General features: G+C 25.3%; 1 protein-coding gene across 4 annotated transcripts in view; it reads left to right on the top strand.

The window, feature by feature from the left end:
• Positions 1-25,918, top strand: part of LOC135138311 (proclotting enzyme-like) — a 69,472-nt gene that overhangs the window by 23,916 nt on the left and 19,638 nt on the right. For 3 of the 4 annotated variants that reach the window (XM_064068260.1, XM_064068259.1, XM_064068261.1), the window contains exons 2-4: positions 5,292-5,560; positions 21,878-22,052; positions 22,113-22,490. In XM_064068260.1, the coding sequence (XP_063924330.1) occupies positions 5,339-5,560; positions 21,878-22,052; positions 22,113-22,490 (775 nt within the window). In that variant the 5' untranslated portion in view covers positions 5,292-5,338. The remainder of the gene's footprint in view (positions 1-5,291; positions 5,561-21,877; positions 22,053-22,112; positions 22,491-25,918) is intronic. The other variant, XM_064068262.1, reaches the window with a different exon arrangement.

Here is a 25,918-nt window from a genome sequence, read left to right as displayed (position 1 = left end):
TTCTTGATGTTTCGATTTCTCGATTTTTCAATTTTTCTATTCTTTAATTTTTAGATCTCTCGATTTTGAAATTTTTTACTTTTTTGAATTTTCAATTTTTTAGAATATAATTTTTCGATTTTTAAATTTTACATTTTTTAATTTTCCGATTTTTCGAGCTGTTGATGTTCCGATTTCTCGATTGTCAATTTTCCGAATTTTTTGACTTCGCGATTTTTCTATTTCTCGACTTTTCAGTTCTTCTATATTGTTATTTTCCAAATTTCCGAATTTTAATTTCTTTTTTCCAATTTTTCTATGTTTCAATTCTACAATTTTCTATTTTTAAATTTTAGAATTTTGAATTTTTCAATTTTTCGATTTTTTTGAGCTTCGAATTCTCGATTTTTCAATTTCTCGATTCTTTAATTTTTCGATTTCTCGATTTTTCAATTTATCGATCCTTTAATTTTTCCATCATTCGATATTTCAACTTTTCTTTTTTTCGATTTCTCAATTTTTTACTATTGTGATTTTTCGGTTTTTCAGAATTTTTAAATTTTACGTTTTTGAATTTATCAATTTTTCGAGTTGTTGATGTTTCGATTTCTCGATTGTCAATTTTTCGATTTTTTTTGACTTTGGGCTTTAAGTATTTCTCGATTTTTCGATATGTTAATTTTTCAATTTTTTCGACTTTTCGATTTTTCAGTTCTTCTTTATTGCCATTTTTCAATTTTCTGAGTCTAAATTTTTTATTTTTCAGTTTTTCGATTTTTCAGTTTTTCGATTTCTCGAATTATCGAGATTTTCATTTTTTTGATTTTGAGATTTTGAGATTTTTTTTTCGATTTTTCGACTTGAGCTTTTTGCTCGATCTTTTGATTTTTCATCTCTTCGATTTTTCGATATTTCGGCATTTCGATTTGTCGATTTTCCAATTTTTCGATGTTTCAATTTTAAATTTTAGAATTTTGAATTTTTCAGTTTTTCGATTTCTTGATGTTTCGATTTCCCGATTTTTCAATTTTTCGATTCTTTAATCTTTCGATCTCTCGATTTTTCAATTCACTACTTTTTTGATTTTTCAGTTTTTCAGAATATAATTTTTCGATTTTTAAATTTTATATTTTTCAATTTTCCGATTTTTTGAGCTGTTGATGTTTCGATTTCTGGATTGTCAATTTTTCGAATTTTTTGACTGCGTTTTTTCTATTTCTCGATTTTTAGATTTTTCAGTTCTTCTATATTGTTATTTTCCAAATTTCCGAATTTTTATTTCTTTTATTTTTCGGTTTTTCGACTTTTCCGCATTTCGATTTTTTGATTTTCCAATTTTTCCATGTTTTAATTCTACAATTTTCAATTTTTAAATTTTAGAATTTTGATTTTTTCAATTTTTCGATTTTTTTGTGCTTCGAATTCTCGATTTTTCAATTTCTCGATTCTTTAATTTTTCGATTTCTCGATTTTTCGATATTTCGACTTTTCGATTTCTCAATGTTTTAGTTTTTTGATTTTTCAGTTTTTCAGAATTTTTAAGTTTTACATTTTGTTGATGTTTCGATTTATCGATTGTCAATTTTTCTATTTTTTTGACTTTGCGCTTTTTGTATTGATATGTTAATTTTTCAATTTTTTCGACTTTTCGATTTTTCGATTTTTCAGTTCTTTATTGCTATTTTTCAATTTTCTAAGTCTAAATTTTTTATTTTTCGGTTTTTCCATTTTTCTATTTTTCGATTTTTCAAACTTACATTTTTGAGTATTTTGATGTTTCGATATCTTGATCTTTCGATATTTCGACTTCTTTCGGCTTTTGAATTTTTCGATTTTCTAAAATTTTTTGTTAGATTTTTCAATTTCTCTGCGTTTAATTTTTCATTTTTCAATTTTCCGATTTTTCAGTTATTCGATTTCTCAATTTCTCGATTTTTTGATTTTCCAATTATTCGATGTTTCAATTATACAATTTTCACTTCTTAAATTTTAGAATTTTTAATTTTTCAATTTTTCGATTTTCGATATTTCGACTTTTCGATTTTTCGATTTCTCAATTTTTTACTTTTGTGATTTTTCAGTTTTTCAGAATTTTGAAATTTTACATTTTTGAATTTTTCAGTTTTTCCAGTTGTTGATGTTTCGATACCTCGATTTTCAATTTTTCCATTTTTTTGACTTTTCGATTTTTCTATTTTTCAGTTTTTCTTTATTCTGTTTTTCAATTTTCTGAGTCTAAATTTTTGATTTTGATTTTTGGATGGTCCGATTTCTCGATTTTTAAAATTTTTTGATTTTGAGATTATTTCGATTTTTCGACTTTTGCCTATTTCGATTTCTCGATTATTCAATTATTTTGATTTTTCATCTTTTCGATTTTTCGATATTTCGAAATTTCGATCTGTGAATTTTCCAATTTTTCGATGTTTCAAGTACTAAATTTTTTAAAAATTTTAAAAATTACGATATTTCAATGCTCAGCGTAGGTTGAAGTTATTGAAGAAATGAGACCGGAAGTGACTTCTGCGTCCCGAAATTTACAAGAACAAGTATTTAGTTAAATTTCGAAAACCGTCAAAAATGGGTCGAAATTTGCATTTTTGAAATAATTGTCTAAAAATTCTGAAAATATTCAGGGATATATATCCCGACGTGCTGATTCCAAAAATGTAGCGAGTTTATGGTCACGTAGCAACATTTTCGAAAGAATCGGTACGAAATGCGAATTTTTGAAAATTTCTAAAAATTTCGATATTTCAATTGATGATTTTGGAAAAACGGTTGCAGTTATCAAAGAAACGATGCCCGAAGTGAGTTCTAGAGCTCAAAATCTACAAGAAAATGTATTTAGTTAAGTTTCGAAAATGTCAAAAATTGGCCGAAATTTGAAGAAGGGGGGACCATTGGAAAAATTTCACTTTTAAAAAAGTTTTCTAAAAATTCCGAAAAAATTCGGGGACGTAGATCTCGACATGCTGATTCCAAAAATGTAGCGTGTTGATGGTCACGGAGCAACATTTTCAAAAGAATCGGTACGAAATGCGAATTTTTGAAAATTTCTAAAAAATTCGCATTCGCAAAAATTTAAAAATTTGTAAAATTGAAAAACGGCAATATAGAAGAACTGAAAAATCGAAAAATCGAAAAATCGAAAAAATTGTAACATCAACATATTGCAAAAATTTAGAAATAGAAAAATCGCGAAGTCAAAAAATCGAAAAAGTGACAATTGAGAAATCGAAACATCAACAATTCGAAAAATCGAAAAATCGAAAAACTGAAAAATTCAAAATTCTAAAATTTAAAAATTGGAAGATCGAAAAATTGAAAAATCGAGAAATCGAAAAATTAAAGAGTCGGAAAATTGAAAAATCGAGAAATCAAAACATCAAAAAATCGAAAAATTGAACAATTCAAACTTCTAAAATTTAAGAAGTGAAAACTGTATAATAGAAACATCGAAAAATTGGAAAATCAAAAAATCGAAATGCTGAAAAGTCGAAAAATCGGAAAGATGGGAAATGGAAGCATTAAAAGATCGAGCAAACGAGAAATCGAAAAATTGACATATAGGCCTAAATCGATAAATCGAATGTTAAAAATTGAAAAATTTCACATTAAAAAAACTATATCTCAAACTGAAAAAAATTGAAAAATCGAAAAGCAAAAAATTTAAAAATTTGGAAAACTGAAAAACAGCAATGTAGAAGAACTGAACAATCGAAAAATCGAAAACATTGAAACATCAACATATCGAAAAATTTAGAAATAGAAAAATCGCAAAGTCAAAAAATCGAAAAATTAACAATCGAGAAATCGAAACAATTCGAAAAATCGGAAAATTAAAAAATGTAACATTTAAAAATCTAAAAATTATATTCTGAAAAACTGAAAAATCAAAAAAGTTAAAGTCGAAAATCGATAAATCGAAAAATAAATTTAAGAATCGAAAAACTGAAAAATCGAGAAATCGAAACATCAAGAAACCGAAAAATTGAAAAATTCAAAATTCTAAGACTTAAAAATTGAAACATCGGAAAATTGGAAAATCAAAAAATCGAACCATTTTGAAGTCGAAAAATTGAGAAATAAAAAACAGGTCAAAATCGAAAAATCGAACAGTTAAAAATTGAGAACTTTGAAAAATTTCAAATAAAAAGTCGATAGATAAATCTCAAAATCGAATAATGGAAACATCCAAATATCGATAATTTGAGAAATCGAATAACTGAAAAATCGAAAAACTGAAAAATGAAAAATTAAACGCCGAGAAATTGAAAAATCTAACAAAAAATTTTAAAATCGAAAAATTTAAAAGCCCAAAGAAGTCGAAATATCGGAAGAACAAGAAATCGAAGCATCGATACTCAAAAATGTAAGTTCGAAAATTCGAAAAATTGAAAAATGGAAAAACCGAAAAATAAATGAAAAATTTTGACTCAGAAAATTGAAAAATAGCAATAAAGAAGAACGGAAAAATCGAAAAGATTGAAAACATAGAAAAATAGAGAAATACAAAAGCGCAAAGTCAAAAAAATCGAAAAATTGACAATCGAGAAGAGAAATCGAAACATTAATAACTCGAAAAACTGAAAAATTCAAAAGTGTAAAGCTTAAAAATTCTGAAAAACTGAAAAATCAAAAAAGTAAAAAATTGAGAAACCGAAAAATCGAAAAGTCGAAATATCGAATTATGGAAAAATTAAAGGATCGAGAAATTGAAAAATCGAGAAATCGAAGCACAAAAAAATCGGAAAATTGAAAAATTCAGAATTCTAAAATTTAAAAATTGAAAATTGTAGAATTGAAACATCGAAAAATTTGACGATTTCGGAAAAACTGTTTGCACTTATCAAAGAAACGATGGCGGAAGTGAGTTCTAGAGCTCTAAATCTACAAGACAATGTATTTAGCGAAGTTTCGAAAATGTCAATAATTGGGCGTAATTTTGAAAAAATAACCAATTTGGAAAAAACAATACAATTTTCTCAATTTAAATTGAAGCCGCTAATCCTCACACAAATAGAACTTTCAATATTGTACCGTCGGCACCATTTCCTTGATGCAAATCAAGTGCTAATAAAAAAAGCACCCAGATCCTCGTGGGTGGTACCAAAATTATCGCTTATATGATCGATGACTACACCCAGCAAAAACACAAATAACACCTCTAATTCCGATTAGATCCTCCTAGAAATTCCGAGCTAGCTTTTTCAAGCGTTTACATCTCTGCTCAACGTCCGGAACCAAATGTCATCAATGTCACCACTCAACCGGCACCAATCACCAACTTACCATCTTCACGTTTCCAGAACCTGCCACCTAAAAGTAAAAATGTGCCAGAGCAAGTGACACGAAAATGTGCCTCGAACTGATTTTCATGAATTCACCCAAAACCCTCCCTGTCCTGGTGGCCATGCTCGTGGTCGTGCGATCCCAGCTGTACGACAGCCCATGTCCCAGGACCTTCCAGTACCAGATGGACCAGAACGGGGAGCTTCATGGGAAGATCGGGGTCTATCCCTTCGATGAGAACAAAGTCGAGCTTTTGGTGCAACTAAGCGTCGGTAATGAAGTACAGGTGAGGACTTTTATTTATTTTTTTTTATTATTTTTTGTATGTGGTGTTGATGTGAGTGTGCGATTAATTTAAATTTATTGCTAAACAAATAGATTGTTATGTCATTTAACACTCGATGGTTCAAGGTCGAAGCGAATTGTTCTTTATTAAAATACGTACACATCCTGTTAAATATTAATCGAAGTAAAAAAAGATGGAGATAAGTCACGACGTTGGGGATTGATGGTTGCGAATATAAAGCGGACTGCCTCTGGGGCGTCTTATTCACCTTGTTTTTACATAACTGTATCAAAGACACACTTCTGGCCTTTAAAATGGTGGTTTTGCGTGTCCAGCGCTCAATTTGTGATGCTAAAATTTGAAATTTTGTGTGTCTGGAATTTAAATTATATACGCGAGTGCGTACTTACGTAAATTACGTAAAAATCGGTTCTTGGAAATTCAAGATTTTATTACCTCTGGACTGGTCGTACTCTTCTTTTAGTGTGAACTATACTTAGCACCCAAGGATTTGTCAGTTTGTCTTTATACAAATAAAATTCTGTTCAGGTGTACAAGTACAACGCAGTACTTTTTAATTAACTAATTCATTTAAATATCACAATGTTACCTACTACCTACTTGAATATGGGTAGGCTGTGGCTGCACTTTCGCTAGGTTATGCTGTGTCAACAAGAATTGAACCCTCGTCCGATTTAAAATGATCTGTTTATGATAAAATAACTTTTTTTATTTTTTCATTTCACTTTTTCGAGTTTTGATTTTTCAAATTTTTGTTTTTTCAGTTATTCGAATTTTAATTTTTCGCTTCTTCATTTTTCGACCTCAATTTTTCAATTTTTCCATGTTTCAATTCAACAATTTCGCGATTTTACAGTTTTTCAGATTTTAATTTTCGATAATAATTATTCGATTTTTCTATTTTTCTATTTTTAAAATTTTTAGATTTTTCAATTTTTCTGCTTTTTATCGTCTCGAATTTTCGATTTTCTCGTTTCTTCAATATTCGATTTTTCATTTTGCCGATTTTTTATTTTTATCTTTTTTTGAGTCCGATTTTTTGAGCACTTAAATTCTTCATTTTTTTTCAATTCTTCGTCTCTTGAATTTTTTAATTTTAAATTTTTTTTATTTTTAATGTTACAGTTTTTCAATTTTATTCCTTTTTTTAATTTTTGGATTTTTCAGGTTTTCGACTTTTCAATTTCTCATTTTAATTTTCTTCATATTTATATCTTTCAAATTCCCTTTTTTTTTTATTTTTCGATTTTTGATCTTTCAAATTCTCTATATTTCGATCACGGCAATTTTTCGATTTTCTAGTTAACTATTCTTAATTTTTGAATCGTCTGGTTTTTCAACTTTTCGATTTTTCAAACATGCAATTTGATTAAAGTTGTGTTTCAGTGTAACAATTTTGCGATTTGACAGTTTTTCAGTTTTTGTTTCTTTAATTATTCGAGTTTTCAATTTTTCTATTTTTTAAATTTTTAGATTTTTCATTCTTTCTGGTTTTCAGTATTTCGAATTTTCGATTTTAAGTTTTCGATTTTCCCACTTTTCAATTTTCCAATTTTTCCTTTCTTCAGTATTCGATTTTTCATTTTTTCAATTCTTAATTTTTAGTTTCTTTTTTCGATTCCAATTTGTTGAGCACTGAATCTTAAATTCTTCAATTTATTCAATTTTTCGTCTCTTGAATTTTTTAATTTTAAAATTTTTCCATTTTTTAATGCTACAATTTTTCAGTTTTGTTCCTTTTTTAATTTTTCGAGTTTTGAGTTTATAATTTTCCAAATTTTCAATTTCTGACTGTTCAATTTTACAATTTTTCGATTTTGAATGTTTAGATTTTTCAGTTTTCCGACTTTTCAATTTTTCATTTTAATTTTTCAGTTTTTCGGTTATAAAATCATTAATTTTCCAATTTTTCGATCTTTCAATGATTACCCTACTTTTCAGTTTCTCTATTTTTTAAATTTTTCAATTTTTTAGTTTTTTATATTTTCAATTTTTCGACTTTCGCAATTTTGAGTTTTTCAATTTCTTCACTTTCAGTTTCCAGATTTTTAATTTTAGATTTGTCAGTTTTAAATTTTTCAGTTTTTTGATCCAAATTTTGAGATTTGATTCTTCAATATTCAATTTTTCAATTTTTGATTTTTTTCATTTCTTTGTTCTCCGATTTTTCAATTTCTCGATCTTTCATTTTAATATTCCTTTTTTACATTCTCGATTTCGCTTTTTTTAATTTTTCGCTTTTTGATTTTTCAATTTCTCAATCTTCCGATTTTTCAATTTCTCGAATTTTCGATTTGTCAATTTCTCGATTTTCTATTTTTAATTTTTCAATTTTTGATATTTCAACTTCTCTACCTATATTTCTTCGATTTTTCAAATTTACAACTTTCTCGATTTTTTAGTTAACAGTTCTTAATTTTTGAATCGTCTGGTTTATCAGTTTTTCGTTTTTTCAACTTGCAATTTGATTAATGTTGTTTTTTGAATTTTCTATAACTTTACAATTTTATGATTGTTGCATTTTTTAACTTTTCTGCTTTTCATTGTTTCGAATTTTCGATTTTAAATGTTTCGACTTTCCCACTTTTGAAATTTCCAATCTTTTGTTTCCTCAATATTCGATTTTTCATTTTCTTGATTTTTTACTTTAAGTTCCTTTTTTTCGATTCCATCTTTTTGAGCACTGAATCTTAAATTCTTCAGTTTTTTCAATTTTTCAATTTTAAAATTTTTCGATTTTTAATGTTAGAATGTTTCAATTCGATTCCTAATTTTAATTTTTCCATTTTTCAGTTTTCAATTTCTCAGTTTCTGTTTTTCATTTCTGATGTTCAATGTTTCGTTTTTTCAGTTATTCGATTTTTCAAATTTTTATTTTTAATTTTTCAGTTGTAAAACTTTTGATTTTCCAATTTTTCGACCTTTGATCTTTCATTAATCATTCGACTTTTCAGTTTCTCTACTTTTAAAATCTTTAAATTTTTAGTTTTTTAAATTTTTGATTTTTGGACTTTCGAAATATTGAATTTTCCTACTTTACGTTTCTTCAATTCTTCGATTTTGTAATTTTTTTTTAATTTTTAAAAATTCCGGTTTCTCGATTTTAAATTTTTAGACTTGTCAATTTTAAATTTTTCAGTTTTTTTTTCTTCTGATCTTTCAATAGTTACCCAACTTTTCAATTTCTCTATTTTTAATATTTTTCAATTTTTAAATTTTTAAATTTTCGATTTTTCGACTTTCCAAATTTTGTAATTTCCAATTTTTTGCTTTTTCAACTTTTTCAAAATTTCCGTTTAGAGTTGTTAGTTTTAAATTTTTCAGTCTTTCGATCCAAATTTAGAATTTTGATTTTTCCGTGTTCCATTTTACAATTTTCGGTTTTACCTAATTTTTTCATTTTAATTTATCATTTTCATGTTTTCGATTTCGAACTTCTTAAGTTTTCGATTTTTCAAATTTACAATTTTGCTTTTTTAGATTTTTTAGTTAACAATTCTTAATTTTGTGAATTGTCTGATTTTTCCAATTTTTGAAACTTGCAATTTGATTAAAGTTGTTTTTTTAATTATCAATGATTTTTTAATTTCTCAAATTTTGATTTACAATTTTTAGATTTTACGATTTTCCAAAATTTCGGTTTTCCGATTTTTAATTTTTAGATTTGTCAGTTCTAAATTTTTCAGTTCTTCGATCCAAATTTTGAGCTTTGAGTCTTGAATGTTCAAATTTTCAATTTTCCGTTTTTTAATTTCGGTTTTTTCATTTCTCTGTTATCCCATTTTTCATTTTTCCTATCTTTCTTTTAAATTCTTCATTTTTATGTTCTCGATTTCGAACTTCTTAATTTTTCAATTCTTGATTTTTCAATTTCTCGATTTTTCTTTCGATTTTACAGTTTTTCGATTTTCAATTTTTCAGTTTTATAACTCTGCAATTTTTCGATTTTTTAGTAACAACTCTTAATTTTTAAATTATCTGGTTTCTCAGTTTTTCGATTTTTCAAACTTTTAATTTGATTAAAGCTGTTTTTTGAATTTTTATCAATTTTTTTATTTTTCGATTTTTGCATTTAAAATTTTTTAAGTGCACATTTTTATAATTTTTTGCGATTTTAGTTTTTCAGATTTTGGTTTTTCGATAATAATTATTCGATTTGTCAATTTCTCTATTTTAAAATTTTTCTGCTTTTTATTGTTTTGTCGAATTTTCGATTTTAAATTTTTCGATTTTCCTACTTTTGAATTTTTCAGTTTTTCGTTTCTTCAATATTCAATTTTTCATGTTCTCGATTTTTTATTTTTAGTTTCTTCTTTTATCGATTCCAATTTTTTGAGCACTAAATGTTAAATTCTTAAATTTTTTCAGTTTTCCGTTTCTTAATTTTTTTATGTAAAATTTTCCCATTTTTTATTCTTCCTTTTAATTTTTCGATTTTTCAGTTTTTAATTTTTCAGTTCCTCTGTTTACAAATTTTCAATTTCTGAACGTACAATTGTTCTACAATTTTCGGATTTTTAAATGTTTTTTTTTTTGGTTTTTCGATTTTTCAATTTCTCGTTTTTAATTTTCCAATTTTTCGATCTTTGATCAATGATTATCCAACTTTTCAGTCTCTCTATTTTTAAAATGTTTTAATTTTTTAAATTTTCGATTTTTCGACTTTCCAAATTTTGAATTTTTCAATTTTTCGTGTCCTCACTTTTTTGATCTTCACTTTTTAGATTTTACGATTTTTCTCAGTTTCTCGATTTTTAATTTTTAGAGTTATCAGTTTTAAATTTTTCAGTGTTTCCATCCAAATTTTGAGCTTTGATTCTTCACTGCCCAATTTTTCAGTCTTCCGTTATTCAATTCTTGATTTTTTTCATTTCTCTGTTATCCGATTTTTCAATTAGTCGGTCTATCATTTTATTTTTCAAGTGCTCGTTTTTAACTTTTTTAAATTTTTTGGTTTCTCAAAACTGCAGTTAGAATAATAAATTGGTTATCAGCTTGTTAAACATTTTTTTTATTTTTTAAATTTTTAATTTTTGGACTGCCCAAATTCTTTTTTTCAGTTTTTTGATTTCCAATTTTTAGAATTCCAATTTTTAGATTTTACAATTTTTCAGTTTTTCGATCCAAATTTGATATTTGGTTTTTCAATGTGTAATTTTTCAACTTTCCGTTTGTCAATTTTTGATTTTTCATTTCTCTGTTATCTGATTTTTTAATTTCTTGATTTTTTCATTTTAATTTTCCATTCGTAAGTTTTCGATTTCGAACTTTATATTTTTTCGATTTTTCGGTAATAAAATTTTTGATTTTCCAATTTTTCGATTTTTGAGTGGTTATCCAATTTCTCAATTTCTCTACTTTTAAAATTTTTCAATTTTATATTTTTTAAAATTTTCAATTTTTCGTTTCTTTAATTATTTGATTTGCAATTTTTAGATTTTACAATTTTTCTAGATTTTTAATATTTAGATTCTTGTCAATTCAAATGTTTCAGTTTTTCAATCCAAATTTTGAGCTTTAATTCTTCGGTGTTCAATTTTTCAATTTTTCGTTTTTCGATTTCAGATTTTTTCATTTCTGTTACCCCGAGTTTTCAATTTCTCGATGTTTTATTTTAATTTTTCATCTTCTCTATATTACGATTTTTCAGATTTATAACTTTGCAATTTTTCAATTTTTTAGCTAATATTTCTTAATTTTTGAATCGTCTGGTTTTTCAATTTTTTGATTTTTCAAACTTGCAATTTGATTAAAATGTTTTTTTTAATTTTCATGATTTTTCAATCTTTCAAATTTTAGATTATTCAATTTTTTTGTGTTTTAATTTTTCAATTTTAAATTTTCATTTTTAAAATTTTTGTTCTCTCGACTTTCCAATTTTTTAATTTTTCGATGTTTCAACGTATCAACTTTGCGATTTTACAGTTTTTCACATTTTGGTTCTTCGATAATAATATTTATTCGATTTTTCAATTTCTCTATTTTTATTTTTCAATTTATGTGCTTTTCAGTGTTTCGAATTTTCGACCTTTAATGTTTCTACTTTTCCACTATTAAATTTTCTAACTTCTCGTTTCTTCAATATTCGATTTTTCATTTTATCGATGTTTTATTTTTGTTTCTTCTTTTTTCGTTTCTCGATTTTTTTAATTGTAACATTTTTCCATTTTTAATGTTACAATTTATCAATTTTTTTCATTTTTCTTTATTTTTCGATTTTTCAGGCTTCAATTTTTCAATTTTTCAGTTTTCAAATTTTAAATTTTTGAATGTTCAATTCAACAATTTTCTCGATTTTTCAATTTCTCATTTTTAATTTTTCAATTTTTCGGTTATAACATTTTTGATTTTCCTATTTTTCGATCTTTCAATAATTATCCAAGTTTTCAGTTTCTCTATTTATAACATTTTTCAATTTTTTAGTTTTTTAAATTTTCGATTTTCCGAATTTTGAATTTTATAATTTTTCGTTTCTTCAATTTTTAGATTTTACAATTTTTCAAATTTTTCAAAATTTCGGTTTCTCGATTTTTTATTTTTTGATTAGTCGATTTTAAATTTTTCAATTTTTCTATTTTCCGTTTTTCAATTTTTGATTTTATTTATTTATCCGTTATCCGATTTTTCGATTTCCTGATCTTTCATTTTAATTTTCAATTTTTAAGTTCTCGATTTCGAACTTAATTTTTGGATATTTCGATTTCTCAGTTTTACATTACAACCTTTAATTTTTCCGTTTAAAATTTTTCCAGTGTAAAATTGCGAAATTGGAAAGTTTAAAACTTGTAAAGTCGCAAAACTGAAAAATCGAAAATTGAAACTGAAAACTTAAGAAATTTCAAAATCTAATCTAAAAATCGAAAAACTAAAATCGAAACAATGTTCAACCGAAAACAAAAATTTTAAATTAAAAAATGGGATTTATAATTGATGAATCGAAAACTGAAATGTTTCAATATTGCTATTTTACAATTTTGCAGATTTTGGTTTTTCGATAATATGTAATTATTCAATTTTTCGTTTCTTCGATATTCGATCTTTTATTTTTAGTTTCTTCTTTCATCGATTCCAATTTTTTGAGCGGTGAATTTTAAATTCTTTAGTTTTTTCCAATTTTCAGTTTCTTATTTATTTTATTTAAAATTTTTTGGTTTTTAATGTTATAATTTTCCAATTTTTTCCTTCTTTTTTTAATTTTTCGATTTTTCAGTTTTTAATTTTTCTATTGTTCTGTTTAAAATTTTCAATTTCTGAATGTTCAATTCTATTTTTTTTTCCATTTTTCAAGATTTCGTTTTTTCAGTTTTTCAAGTTTTCAATTTCTCATTTTTAATTTTTAAATTTTTCGATTATAAAAGGTTTGATTTTACAATTTTTCGTTTCTTTTTGAAAATTTCGGTTTCTCTAGTTTTAATTTTTAGATTTGTCAATTGTAAATTTTTCAGTTTTTCGATCCAAATTTTGAACTTTGTTTCTTCAATGTTTAATTTTTCAATTTTCCGTTTTTCAATTTTTGTTTTTTGCATTTCTCTGTTATCCGATTTTTCAATTTCTCGATCTTTCAATTTTTCAAATTCTCGATTTTTAATTTTTAATTTTTCGATTTGTCAAATTTACAACATTGCAATTTTTCGGTTTTTATGGTTAACAATTCTAAATTTTTTAATCTTCTGGTTTTCAATTTTTCGATTTTTCAAACTTGGAATTTGATTAAAGTAGTTTTTTGAATTTTCATGATTTTTCAATCTTTCAATTTTTAGATGATTCAATTTTTCGTGTTTTAATTTTTCATTTTTAAATTTTCATTTTTAAAATTTTTGTTTTCTCGACTTTTCGATTTTTTAATTTTTCGATGTTTCAATGTAACAACTCCGCGATTTTCAGATTTTGGATCTTCGATAATAATAATTGTTCGATTTTTCAATTTCTCTATTTTTATTTTTCAATTTATGTGCTTTACATTGTTTCGAATTTTCGACCTTTAATGTTTTTACTTTTCCAACTTCTCGTTTCTTCAATATTCGATTTTTCGTTTTATGGATATTTTATTTTTGGTTTCTTCTTTTTTCGATTCCAATTTTTAAGCACCGAATCTTAAATTCTTCGATTTTTTCAATTCTTCGTTTCCTGATTTTTTTAATTGTAAAATTTTTCCATTTTTAATATTATAATTTATCAATTTTTTCCATTTTTTTTTTAATTTTTCGATTTTTCAGGCTTCAATTTTTCAGTTTTTCAGTTTTCAAATTTTAAATTTTTAAATGTTCAATTCTACCATTTTCTCGATTTTTCAATTTCTTATTTTTAATTTTTCAATTTTTCGGTTATAAAATTTTTGATTTTCCTATTTTTCGATCTTTCAATGATTATCCAACTTTTCAGTTTTTCTATTTTCAAAATTTTTCAATTTTTTAGTTTTTGGAATTTTCGATTTTTCGACTTTCCAAATTTCGAATTTTAAAATTTTTCGTTTTTTCAATTTTGTAGATTTTACAATTTTTCAAAATTTGGGTTTCTCGATTTTTTATTTTTTCTGTTATACGATTTTTCGATTTCTTTATCTTTCATTTTAATTTTAAATTTTTAAGTAGTCCATTTCGAACTTTTTAACTTTTCGATTTTCAATATTTCAATTTCTCAGTCTACCAATTTTTCAATTTCTCTATTTTTCGGTTTTTTAATTTCTCGATTTTTTATTGCTAATTTTTCGATATTTGATTTTTCAGCTTCTGTATATATATATTTCTATTTTTCAAATTTACAACTTTGCAATTTTTCGATTTTTATTAATTTTTCGATTTTTTAAACTTGCAATTTAATGAAAGTTGTTTACTGAATTTTCTATGATTCGTATTTTAATTTTATAATTTTTCGATATTTCGATTTCTCAGTTTTACAACTTTCTAATTTTTCCATTTAAAATTTTTCATGGGCTCCTTTTTAATTTGTTTTTAATTTTTTGGTTTCTCAAAATTGCAGTTACATTTATTGAAAAATTGACAAACGAAAAATTGCAGAATTGGAAAGTACGAAACTTGTAAAATCCCAAAACTGGAAAATCGAAAAATTGAAACTGAATACTTGAAAAAATAAAATAATTTCAATATCGCAAAACTAAAAAAAAAGATTAAAATTCTAAAGTTGAAAAATCGAAAAACTGAAGTCGAAACAATGTTCAACCGAAAAACAAAAATTTAAAATTAAAAAATGGGATTTATAATTGATGAATCGAAAACTGAAATGTTTCAATTTTGCCATTTTACAATTTTGGTTTTTCGATAATAATTATTCAGTTTTTCGTTTTTTCGATATTCGATTTTTTATTTTTAGTTTCTTCTTTTTTCGATTCCAATTTTTTGAGCAGTGAATTTTAAATTCTTTAGGTTTTTTTCAATGTTCAGTTTCTTAATTATTTTATTTAAAATTTTTCGATTTTTAATGTTACAATTTTCCAATTTTTTCCTTTTCTTTTAATTTTTCGATTTTTCAGTTTTTAATTTTTCTATTCTTTTGTTTAAAATTTTCAATTTCTGAATGTTCAGTTCTATTTTTTTTCCATTTTTCAAGTTTTCGTTTTTTCAGTTTTTCGAGTTTTCAATTTCTCATTTTTAATTTTTCAATTTTTCGCTAAAAGATTTTTGATTTTCCTATTTTTCGATCGTCCAATGATTATCCAACTTTTCAGTTTCTGTATTTTTAGCATTTTTCAATTTTTTAGTTTTTTTAAATTTTCGATTTTCCAAATTTTGAATTTTATAATTTTTCGTTTCTTCAATGTTTTGATTTTCAATTTTTAGATTTTACAATTTTTCAAAATTTCGGCTTCTCGATTTTTTATTTCTTGATTTGTCAATTTTTCTATTTTCCTGTTTTCAATTTTTGATTTTTTCATTTATCTGTTATCCGATTTTTCGATTTCTCGATCTTTCTTTTTAATTTTTCGATATTTCGATTTCTCAGTTTTACATTACAAACTCCTAATTTTTCCATTTAAAATTTTTCAAGTACAAAATTGCGAAATTGGAATGTTTAAAATTTGTAAAATCGCAAAACTGAAAAATCGAAAAATTGAAACTGAAAACTTAAAAAATCAAACAAATTCAAAATCTAATCTAACTAAAAAATATAAAAATTCCAAAGTTGAAAAATCGAAAAACTGAAGTCGAAACAATGTTCAACCGAAAAACAAAAATTTAAAATTAAAAAATGGGATTTATAATTGATGAATCGAAAACTGAAATGTTCCAATTTTGCGATTTTACAGTTTTGCAGATTTTGGTTTTTCGATAATAATTATTCAATTTTTCGTTTCTTCAATATTCGATTTTTTATTTTTAGTGTCTTGTTTTTTCGATTCCAGTTTTTTGAGCAGTGAATATTAAATTCGTCAGTTTTTTTCAATTTTCAGTTTCTTAAGTTTTCTATTTAAAATTTTTCCATTTTTAATGTTATTTTTTTCAATTTTTTGATTTAACAATTTTTAAAAGTTTTCAATATTTCAGTTTCTCTATTTGTAATTTTTAGATGTGTCAGTTTGAAATTTTTCAGTTTTTCGATCCAAATTTTGAGCTTTGATTTTTCAATGTTTAATTTTTTAATTTCCGTTTTTCATTTTTTGATTTTTTCATTTCTCTGTTATCCGATTTTTCAATTTCCCAACCTTGTATTTTTTCAAATTTGCAGTTTGATTAAAATTGTTTTTTTGAATTGTCTATGATTTTTTAATCCCTCCATTTTTCGATTTGTCAATTTTTCGTGGTTTAATTTTTCAGTTTTTCGATATTTCGATTTTTCAGTTTTACAATTTTCCAATTTTTTGTTTTAAAATTTTTAGTTTTTTTTTTATTTTTGTTTCCTAAAATTTCAGTTTCAATGATATATATATTTATTGAAAAATTGCAAAAATGGAAAATTTAAAAATTGTAAAATCACAAAACTGAAAAATCGCAAAACCAGATAGATTATTGGCTTAGTATTAGTTTCAGTTTCGCCGGAAGTGACATAACTTTTTTTTCGTGCATTTGCCTGATGGAAATATGAGGATCCACATTAACCCTTCCCAAAACACCTACTTTTTCGCAATATATATAGGAGAACCCCGACAAATAAATACTGTACAAATGAATTAATAATAATTGCAGTCCGGTTATCCCAGTTCATTTCCGAAGTTATAGACAACAAAGGCAAATAAACGTTATTTACATTGAGGTTTTCAAGGAATGTGACCACCACATCCTGCTTAAAAAAAACTAACAGTTACTATTTTTTTTCTGAGCGGTACTTTATTTATACCAATCATACCCACCAAACAAAGAGCATTATGTATGTTAGATATCGTAGTTTCATGTTTGAACCTTTCACTCCACCTTCTGGGGTTTCCCAGGGTTTAAGCTTGACGCCCCGTTTGTTCGCATTATTTGTTAATGAGCTGCCCGAAGTAATTCTGACTGAAATATACTTAGTTTTTGGCAGACGACTTTTATATTAATCGTGTATACACAAACTGCATTGAATTCTACTACAATTATTATTATTATCGACTTTTTCAAACGGATGTGAACTTCCTTTTGGGTTGTGTTTATGCAATAAACTATTTTAACATTGCATTTTAATATGCAATGTCATGTGATGTGGAAAAATAGGGAATTACCTTAACTAGAACTGAGACAACAATGGATTTGGGTCTTTTATCTGATGACTAACTTGTTGGTCGCCTAAAAATAATGAAAATTCATACGGTTTAATTTGTAGAAACCGTAGGGATTTTTCGGACGTCAAAAAGTGTGTCAATGTAGATTATTATTCAAATTTATGACTTATAACAATGGTATGGTGTTCTCACAATTTTATTTTTTTAATTTCATAACAAATATCTCATTTTTATACTGAATTATATAAGTAATTATAATTTTCAAGTTACAATTTTTAAATTTTTCAAATTTTGAATTGTTCATTTTTTAATTTTTGTTTCTTCAACTTTCGTTTTTTGAATTTTGCGATTTTCTTCCAGTTTTTTGTTTCTTCAATATTTCGATGTGCAATTTTTCGAGGTTTCAATTTAAAATTTTCTGGTTTTTTAATCTTTGAATTCTTGGATTTTTTACTTTTCATTTTTTCAATTTTGAAATCATTCAGATTTTCGATTTTTCTATTTTTGTTGCGATTTGCATTTTTCTAGTTTTCAGTCCGAATTTTGCAGTTTTTTAACTTTTGATTTTTGAAGATTTTTATTTATTAGTTTTTCTAGTTTTCAATTTTTCAAACTTTTAGGTGTCTGTTTCAATTTTTTAGATTTTCAATTTTTTGTTTTGTATTTTTTTTAACTTTCAATTTGAAATTTTTTCATTTTATAATTTTTCGTTTCTTCAGTTTTTGGATTTTTCAATTTTTCGATCCTATTTTTTTGTTTCTTTAATTTTTCAAATTAAATTTTTTTACTTTTCAATTTACAATTTTACAGTTTTTCAATTTTTTTGATTTTTAAATTTTTCGTTTTTTCAACTCTTCTATTTTTGAATTGTTTGATGTTCTTTCATTTTTTTGTTGTTTCTTCTCTGATTTTTTTTATTTTTTACATTTCGTTTCTTCAATTCTTCAAATTTTCGATTTTTCTGTTTCTAAATTTTTTGATTTTTTTATTTTTTGGTTCTTCAAGTTTTAGATTTTTCAGGTCATAGATGTCTCATTTTCTTTCTTTAATTTTTTTATTTGCATTTTCCTAATTTTCAATTTCAATTTTTTCAGCCTTTAAATTTTTGGATTTTTCAATTTTTCGATCTTCTAGTTTATTTCTTCAATCTTTCAAATTGTACATATTCTAATTTTTAAGTTACATTTTTTCAGTTTTTTATTGCGATTTGCAATTTTTTCTAGTTTTCGATTCCAAATTTTTGGTTCATTTTTTCTTTATTTTTAAAACTTTTGTAGGGAAATATGGTCCCTCGAGAAATTGAAAAATTCCAAAACTGAAATGACGAAAACTTAAAATACCGAAAAATTGAAGCATTGAAAAGCCGAAAAATCAAAAAATCGAAGTCGAAAACCGAAGTCGAAAAATTGAAAACATTGAAATCGAGAAATGGGAAAATGAAAAAAAAGCAATTAAGCGAGAAATAGGGAAATCGAAAAATTGAAAATTTAGAAATGTCAGAGATTGAAAAATCGAAAAATTTAGAAATCGAGTAATTGAAACAAAAAAATTGGATGACTGAAAAATTTACAAAGTAAAAAGTCGAAGAACTGAAAAATCAAAACATCTAGAAATCGGTAAATTGAAAAATCTCAAATATTTTTAAAATTGAAAAATTAAAACATCGAAAAAAAGGAAAACCTAAAAATCTAAAACCGACAAGTCGAAAAATCGAAACACTGAGAAATCAGAATATTAAAAAACTGAAAAATCTAAAATTTAAAAATTTGAAAAATTGAAAAATCGAAGAAGTGAAAAATCAAAACATCTAGAAATCGAAAACATGAAAAATCTAAAATTTTAAAAATTGAAAAATTAAAAAAACCGATAAGTTGAAGGATGGAAAAGCCGAAAAATCGAGAAATTGAAAAATTCCAAAACTGAAATGACGAAGAATTGGAAAATCGAAAAATTGAAAAATCAAAACAGAATAATTGGAAAATCGAAAACCCGAAAAGTCGAAAAATTAAAATACTGAAAAATTGAAAAATCGGGAAATTGAGACATCAAAATATCGAAAGTGAAGAATCGAAATATTGCAAAGTCCCAAAATTGAAACACTGAAAAATTGAGAAAACGAAAAATCAAAAAATCGAAATCGAAAAATTAAAAAAGATTGAAATCAAGAAATGGAAAAATGAAAAAATTCAATTAAGAGAGAAATAGAGAAATCGAAAAATTGAAAATTTAGAAATGTTAGAGATTAAAAAACTGAAAAATTTAAAAAGCGAGTAATTGAAGCATAAAAAAATTGAAAGACTGAAAAATTTACAAAGTAAAAAGTCGAAGAACTGAAAAATCAAAACATCTAGAAATCGGGAAATTGAAAAATCTAAAATTTTAAAAATTGAAAAATTAAAATACCGAAAAATTGAAGGATCGAAAAGCCGAAAAATCGAGAAATTGAAAAATTCCAAAACTGAAATGACGCTAAATTGGGAAATCGAAAAATTGAAAAATCAAAACATCGAATAATTGGAAAATCGAAAAACCGAAAAGGCGAAAAATTGAAAAGCTGAAAAATTTAGAATTAAAAAATTCGACAAGTCGAAAAATTGAGAAATCGAAGAGTCGAAAAATTCAACAACCGAAACATCAAAATTTCAATAAATCGGGAAATAGAAAAAATAAGAAATCGAAAAATTGAAAGATCGAAGAATCTGAAATTTTAAAAATATATAACTGAGAAGTCGAAAAATCGAAGGACTGAAAAATTGAATTATCAAAAACTGAAAAATCTAAAATTTAAAAATTCGAAAAATTAAAAAACTCAAGAACTGAAAAATCGAAAATTTAAAAATTGACAAATCAAAATACTGAAAAATTGAAAAATCGAGAAATTGAAACATCAAAAAATCGAAAAATTGAAAAAATTAAAAAATAGAAAATTGAAAAATTGAAAAATAGAAAAAGTGAAGAATCGAAATAGTGCAAAGTCCCAAAATTGAAACATTGAAAAATTGAGAAAACGAAAAATCAAAAAATCGAAGTCGAAAAATTGAAAACATTGAAATCGAGAAATGGGAAAATGAAAAAAAAAATCAATTAGGTAAGCGAGAAATAGAGAAATCGAAAAATTGAAAATTGAGAAATGTCAGAAATTGCAAAATTGAAAAATTTAAAAAGCGAGTAATTGAAACAAAATTATTGTAAGACTGAAAAATTTACAAAGTAAAAAGTCGAACAACTGAAAAATCAAAACATCTAGAAATCGGTAAATTGAAAAATCTAAAATTTTAAAAATTGAAAAATTAAAATACCGAAAAATTAAAATACCGAAAAATTGAAGGATTGAAAAGCCGGAAAATCGAGAAATTGAAAAATTCCAAAACTGAAATGACGAAAAATTGGAAAATCGAAAAACTGAAAAATCTGAAACTTAAAAATTCGAAATCTTAAAAAATCGAAAAACGCAAAAATCGAGAAATCCAAAAATCTAAGATCTTAGAAATTAAAAAATTAAAATATCAAATAAATAAATAGAGAAATCGAGACATCAAAAAATCAAAAAAATCAAATTTTAAAATCGGAAAACTGTAGAAACCAAATATGTATTGCAAAATCCCAAAACTGAAATAACGAAAAATGGAAGAAAAATGTAAGAATCGAAAAATTGAAAACATTGAAATCGAGAAATGGGAAAATGAAAAGAAATCAATTAAGCGAGAAATAGAGAAATGGAAAAATTTAAAATTTAGAAATGTTAGAGTTTAAAAAATTGAAAAATTGACAAGTCGAGTAATTGAAACATCAAATTCTCAATAAATTGGGAAATAGAAAAAATAAGAAATTGAAAAATTGAAATATCGAAAAGTCAAGAATTTTAAAAATCTATAACTGAGAAGTCGAAAAATCGAAGGACTGAAAAATCGAATTATCAAAAACTGAAAAATCTAAAATTTAAAAATTCGAAAAATTTAAAAATTCAAAAACTGAAAAATCGAAAATTTTAAAATTCAAAAATTGAAACATCAAAAATCGAAAAATAGATAATCGAAAAATTGAAAACATTGAAATCGAGAAATGGTAAAATGAAAAAAAAAAACAATTAAGCAAGAAATTGAGAAATCGAAAAATTGAAAATTTTGAAATTTCAAAGATCGAAAAATTTAAAAATCGAGTAATTGAGCATAAAAAAAAAAGGAAAAAAAACATCTAGAAATCGCGAAATCTAAAATTTTAAAAATTGAAAAGTTAAAATATCGAAAAATTGAAAAGTCGAGAAAAACTAATATTGGCTTCACAAATCCGCTATTGGAACTTTTAATCTCTTATTTGACCGGTAGAATCTCATTTGTGAAATACAGAAATTTTGGCTCTAAACATTTATTCTATCTTCTGGGGTCCCACAGAGATCGAACTTAGGACCCTTGTTGTTTTTGCTCTTTATTGACTATCTTCCTGACGCTATTCCCGGCAATAAACTTACGTTGGCCGATGATTTCAAGTTATACATGGAAATTAATTCGAGGTTTACAAGAAAAAATATTTAGTTAAATTTCGAAAATCGTCAAAAAAATTTTTTTTTCATTTTTGAAAAAGTTGTCTATAAAAAAATTCAAATTTGTTAATTCCAAATATAATTTTTAAACAAACTTAAATTTAAGAACTTCAACGGCCGCATCGAGCTCGGCACCCCCCGCAACCAAGTGGTCGACAACATCCGCAACCGCATGCCCATCGAATACCGCGTGTACTTCCCCCGCTGGCAAAACATCCCGCCCAAAGTGACCAAAATCACCGTGAACGGCCAAGACGTCTGCCTAGGCCCCCCACTAACATGTAAGTTAGCCAAACTAACCTCGCCTCCCCCTACGCCTACTAAAGTTTTCATTGAAAAAGACTGGTTTCCAGTTAACCGATTCACCGGTGTGGTCACCACGGTAACCCTGAACCACCGCTTCGTCAAAGTGCAACCTCTGTCAAGCAACCCCTTCAACCCCGGCAACAACGTCATAGGAAGCGGAAATCCGTTCTTGGGAAACGGTCCCAACGGAGGCAAAAACTGGGAAAATTCTTTCCCGGGAGGTGGAGGTGCGGATGGGGGGAAAAGGTTCAATAACCAGAATCCGTTCCTCGGGGATAACTCAGGGTTTAATGGGGGTAGGGACTATGATGATGAGGTCTTTATCATGCGGTTTACTACGTCAAGGCCGACCACGGTGAAGGCTACCACAGCGAAAGTTACCACGACTTCTGTGGCTGCTAACGATTTATTGTGTAAGTAGTAGTAGATACAATTTTTTTTTTTCTAAATCAATGTCTGTCTTCCTACGACGGTCTAGTGCTAGTCCACTTTCTACCTGTTTCAGTAATTCCACTTCTGACCGAGTTTTGGTTTAGAAATTTCCAAGAGCTTAACTTTTGTTACAAATAAATAGTACGATCTTATTGAAGGTCATTTCTGTCATCTTGTGTACGTTGACCGACATTTTGAAAATTCTCTGATTCACACTTATATTATTATCTGTTGATTCGTTGACCCTCGGGTGATTTATGACTAATATTATTCATTTCAGTTGTTAATTTGGTGTAAAATGTCAGTTTTAATGCTTTATGACTTATAAATATGTGGTTGTGGTTTTTCGAGCCGGTGATTCATTATAGACTATAATTTGGGTAATGACAGGGTATTCCGATAATACCCACTATATTGAACGAAATTGATAATGCGTGAGTAGAGCCCGAACCTCTTATCAGGCATATTATGTATTTAAAGTAATTGTCGGTATCCGGTATACCGACGACATTTGACATAAATAATACGTTATCACTATTTTGATTTGTAGTTGTAATTTTATTTATACTTTTCTGAGAAATCTCGTAAAAAGAGGAGTTTCTACGGTTTTTATTTGAAAACATTGGAAAGTAAATCTTAACTATTCTAGCGTCTTGTCTCATAATTTCGCTTTTGAAAAATTTTTCCGAATTTTCGAAAAAAGTTCTTCTTAGTTTATTATAGTTTTTTATTTACTTATTTTACGTTTATCACTGAGTGCTTTTTCATATACTTTTCTTAATTTGCATGCACAATTCAGCTCTCTTTCCGTTACCTATATATATACAGAGTGTTCTATTTCAACTACGAACCCGATCCTCAATATCTCCTTAATTAATAGATATATTAAAATGTAACACCCTATATATTTTTATATACTTTGATTGGTCTCGTTGTAGGCTTTATAAAACCATAATTTATTTTTGCATTTCTGAACTGACGTTACCAAAATGTCTCAATGCAAATGTTTAAAAAAAATACAATAGGGTGATTTTTATAATCTGTGACTTTGTTGGGGTATCAATTAAATTAATTTGATTATACAGAGTGACTATAAAAGAATTTTTAAACATTAGAATTTTTAACTACCGATATTTCAGTTTTTTAAATAGAACACCCTGTATTTAGTTCCTACATCTTACTATATTTTTTGTTCTCTTCGATACATCAAAAAACATCAAAAAATTTAAAAATCCAGAAATTTAAAGTCGAATGAAAAGTCGAAAAAATTTAAAAATCGAACAACCAAGATTTCAAGAAATCGAAATACCAAAATTGTAAAACTGAGATACCTACTGAAAAACCGAAAAATTGAAAAATCAAAAATTTAAAATTTCGAACAATTGGAAGATAGAAATATCGAACAACTGAAAAATCGAGAAATTGAAAAATTCTAAAACTGAACGAAAAATTGGAAAAAAGAAAAATTGGAAAATCAAAACATGGAGAAATTAAAGCAATCAAAAATCGAGAAATGGAGAAGTTGAAAATTGGGAACATTAGCAATCGAAATAGGTCGAAATAGAAAATTATAAAAATTAAAAAAAGAAAAATTAAAAAATTTCATTAAAAAAAATCAATAAACCGAAAAATCGAAAAATTCCAAAACTGAAATGACAAAAAATTGAAAAATCTAAATATCGAAAAATTGGAAAATCGACAAGCAGAAAAGTCGAACAATTGAGAAATTAAAAATTTTCGAATTTAAAAAATCAACAAATCGAAAAATTGAAAAATCCAAAAACCAAAAATTTTAAAAATCGAGAAATTTAAAAACCGAAAAATCTAAAATCGAGAAGTCGAAAAATCTTAATAAAAACTGAAAAATCTAAAATTTAAAAACTCGAAAAATTGAAAAATCAAAAAACTGAAAAATCGAAAACTCGAAAATTTCGAAAAATTTAAAATGTAAAATGTCGAAAAATTGAATAATCGAAAAAGTAAAAACTCGAGAAAAGTAAAAAATTAAAATATTGAGGAATCGAAATATTGAAAAGTCCCAAAACTGAAGTACTGAAAAATTCAGAAATCGAAAAGTCAAAAAATCAAAGTCGATAAGTTAAAAAAACACAAAATTGAAGGATTGAAAAACTAAAAAATCCTAACTTTGAAATCGAGAGATGGGAAAAAAATTAATCGAGAAACCAGAATATTGCAAATTTAGAAATGTCAGATATTGAAAAACAGAAAAATTTAAAAATCTACAAACTGAAACATCAACAAATCGAAAAATTGAAAAATTCCAAAACTGAAATAATTGAAAAATTTAAAAATCGAAACATGGAGAAATCAAAGCAATGAAAGATCGAGAAATCGAGAAACGAAAAATTGGGAATATTGAGCAATCGAAATAGACTGAAGGAGAAAAATATAAAAATTAAAAATTGAAAAATTAAAAAATTTCATTTAAAAAATCAATAAACCGAAAAATTGAAAAATTCCAAAACTGAAATGACAAAAAATTGAAAAATCGAAACATCGAAAAATTGGAAAATCGACAAGCAAAATAGACGAAAAATTGAAAAATTTCGAATTTAAAAAATCAACAAATCAAAAAATTGAAAAATCGAAAAATCCAAAATTTTAAGAATCGAGAAATTTAGAAACCGAAAAATCTAAAATCGAGAAGTCGAAAAATCGTAATGAAAACTGAAAAAACTAAAATTTAAAAACTCAAAATTGAAAAATCAAATAACTGAAAAATTGAAAAGTCGAAAATTTCCAAAAATTTAAAAAGTAAAATGTCGAAAAATTGAATTATCGAAAAAGTAAAAAATCGGGAAAAGGAAAAATTAAAATATTGAGGAATCGAAACATTAGAAAATTCCCAAACCTGAAAAATTCAGAAATCGAAAAGTCAAAAAATCAAAGTCGATAAATTAAAAAAATACAAAATTGAAGAATTGAAAAACTAAAAAATCCTAACTTCGAGAAACCAGAATGTTGCAAATTTAGAAATGTCAGATATTGAAAAATAGAAAAATTTAAAAATCTACAAACTAAAACATCAAAAAATCGAGAAATTGAAAAATTCCAAAAGTGAACGAAAAATTGGAAAAATGAAAAATTGGAAAATCAAAACATGGAGAAATTAAAGCAATCAAAAATCGAGAAATGGAGAAGTTGAAAATTGGGAACATTAGCAATCGAAATAGGTTGAAATAGAAAATTATAAAAATTAAAAATTGAAAAATTAAAAAATTTCATTAAAAAAAATCAATAAACCGAAAAATCGAAAAATCGAAAAATTCCAAAACTGAAATGAAAAAAAATGAAAAATCTAAACATCGAAAAATTGGAAAATCGACAAGCAGAAAAGTCGAACAATTGAAAAATTAAAAATTTTCGAATTTAAAAAATCAACAAATCG

The sequence above is a fragment of the Zophobas morio genome, unplaced genomic scaffold, assembly GCF_036711695.1.
Source record: "Zophobas morio isolate AGI-343-1 ecotype UQ-CSIRO unplaced genomic scaffold, CSIRO_AGI_Zmor_V1 ptg000030l, whole genome shotgun sequence".
NCBI lineage: Eukaryota > Metazoa > Arthropoda > Insecta > Coleoptera > Tenebrionidae > Zophobas > Zophobas morio.
Note: the sequence above shows the minus strand (reverse complement) of the source record. Positions and strands in the feature narration are given on the sequence as shown.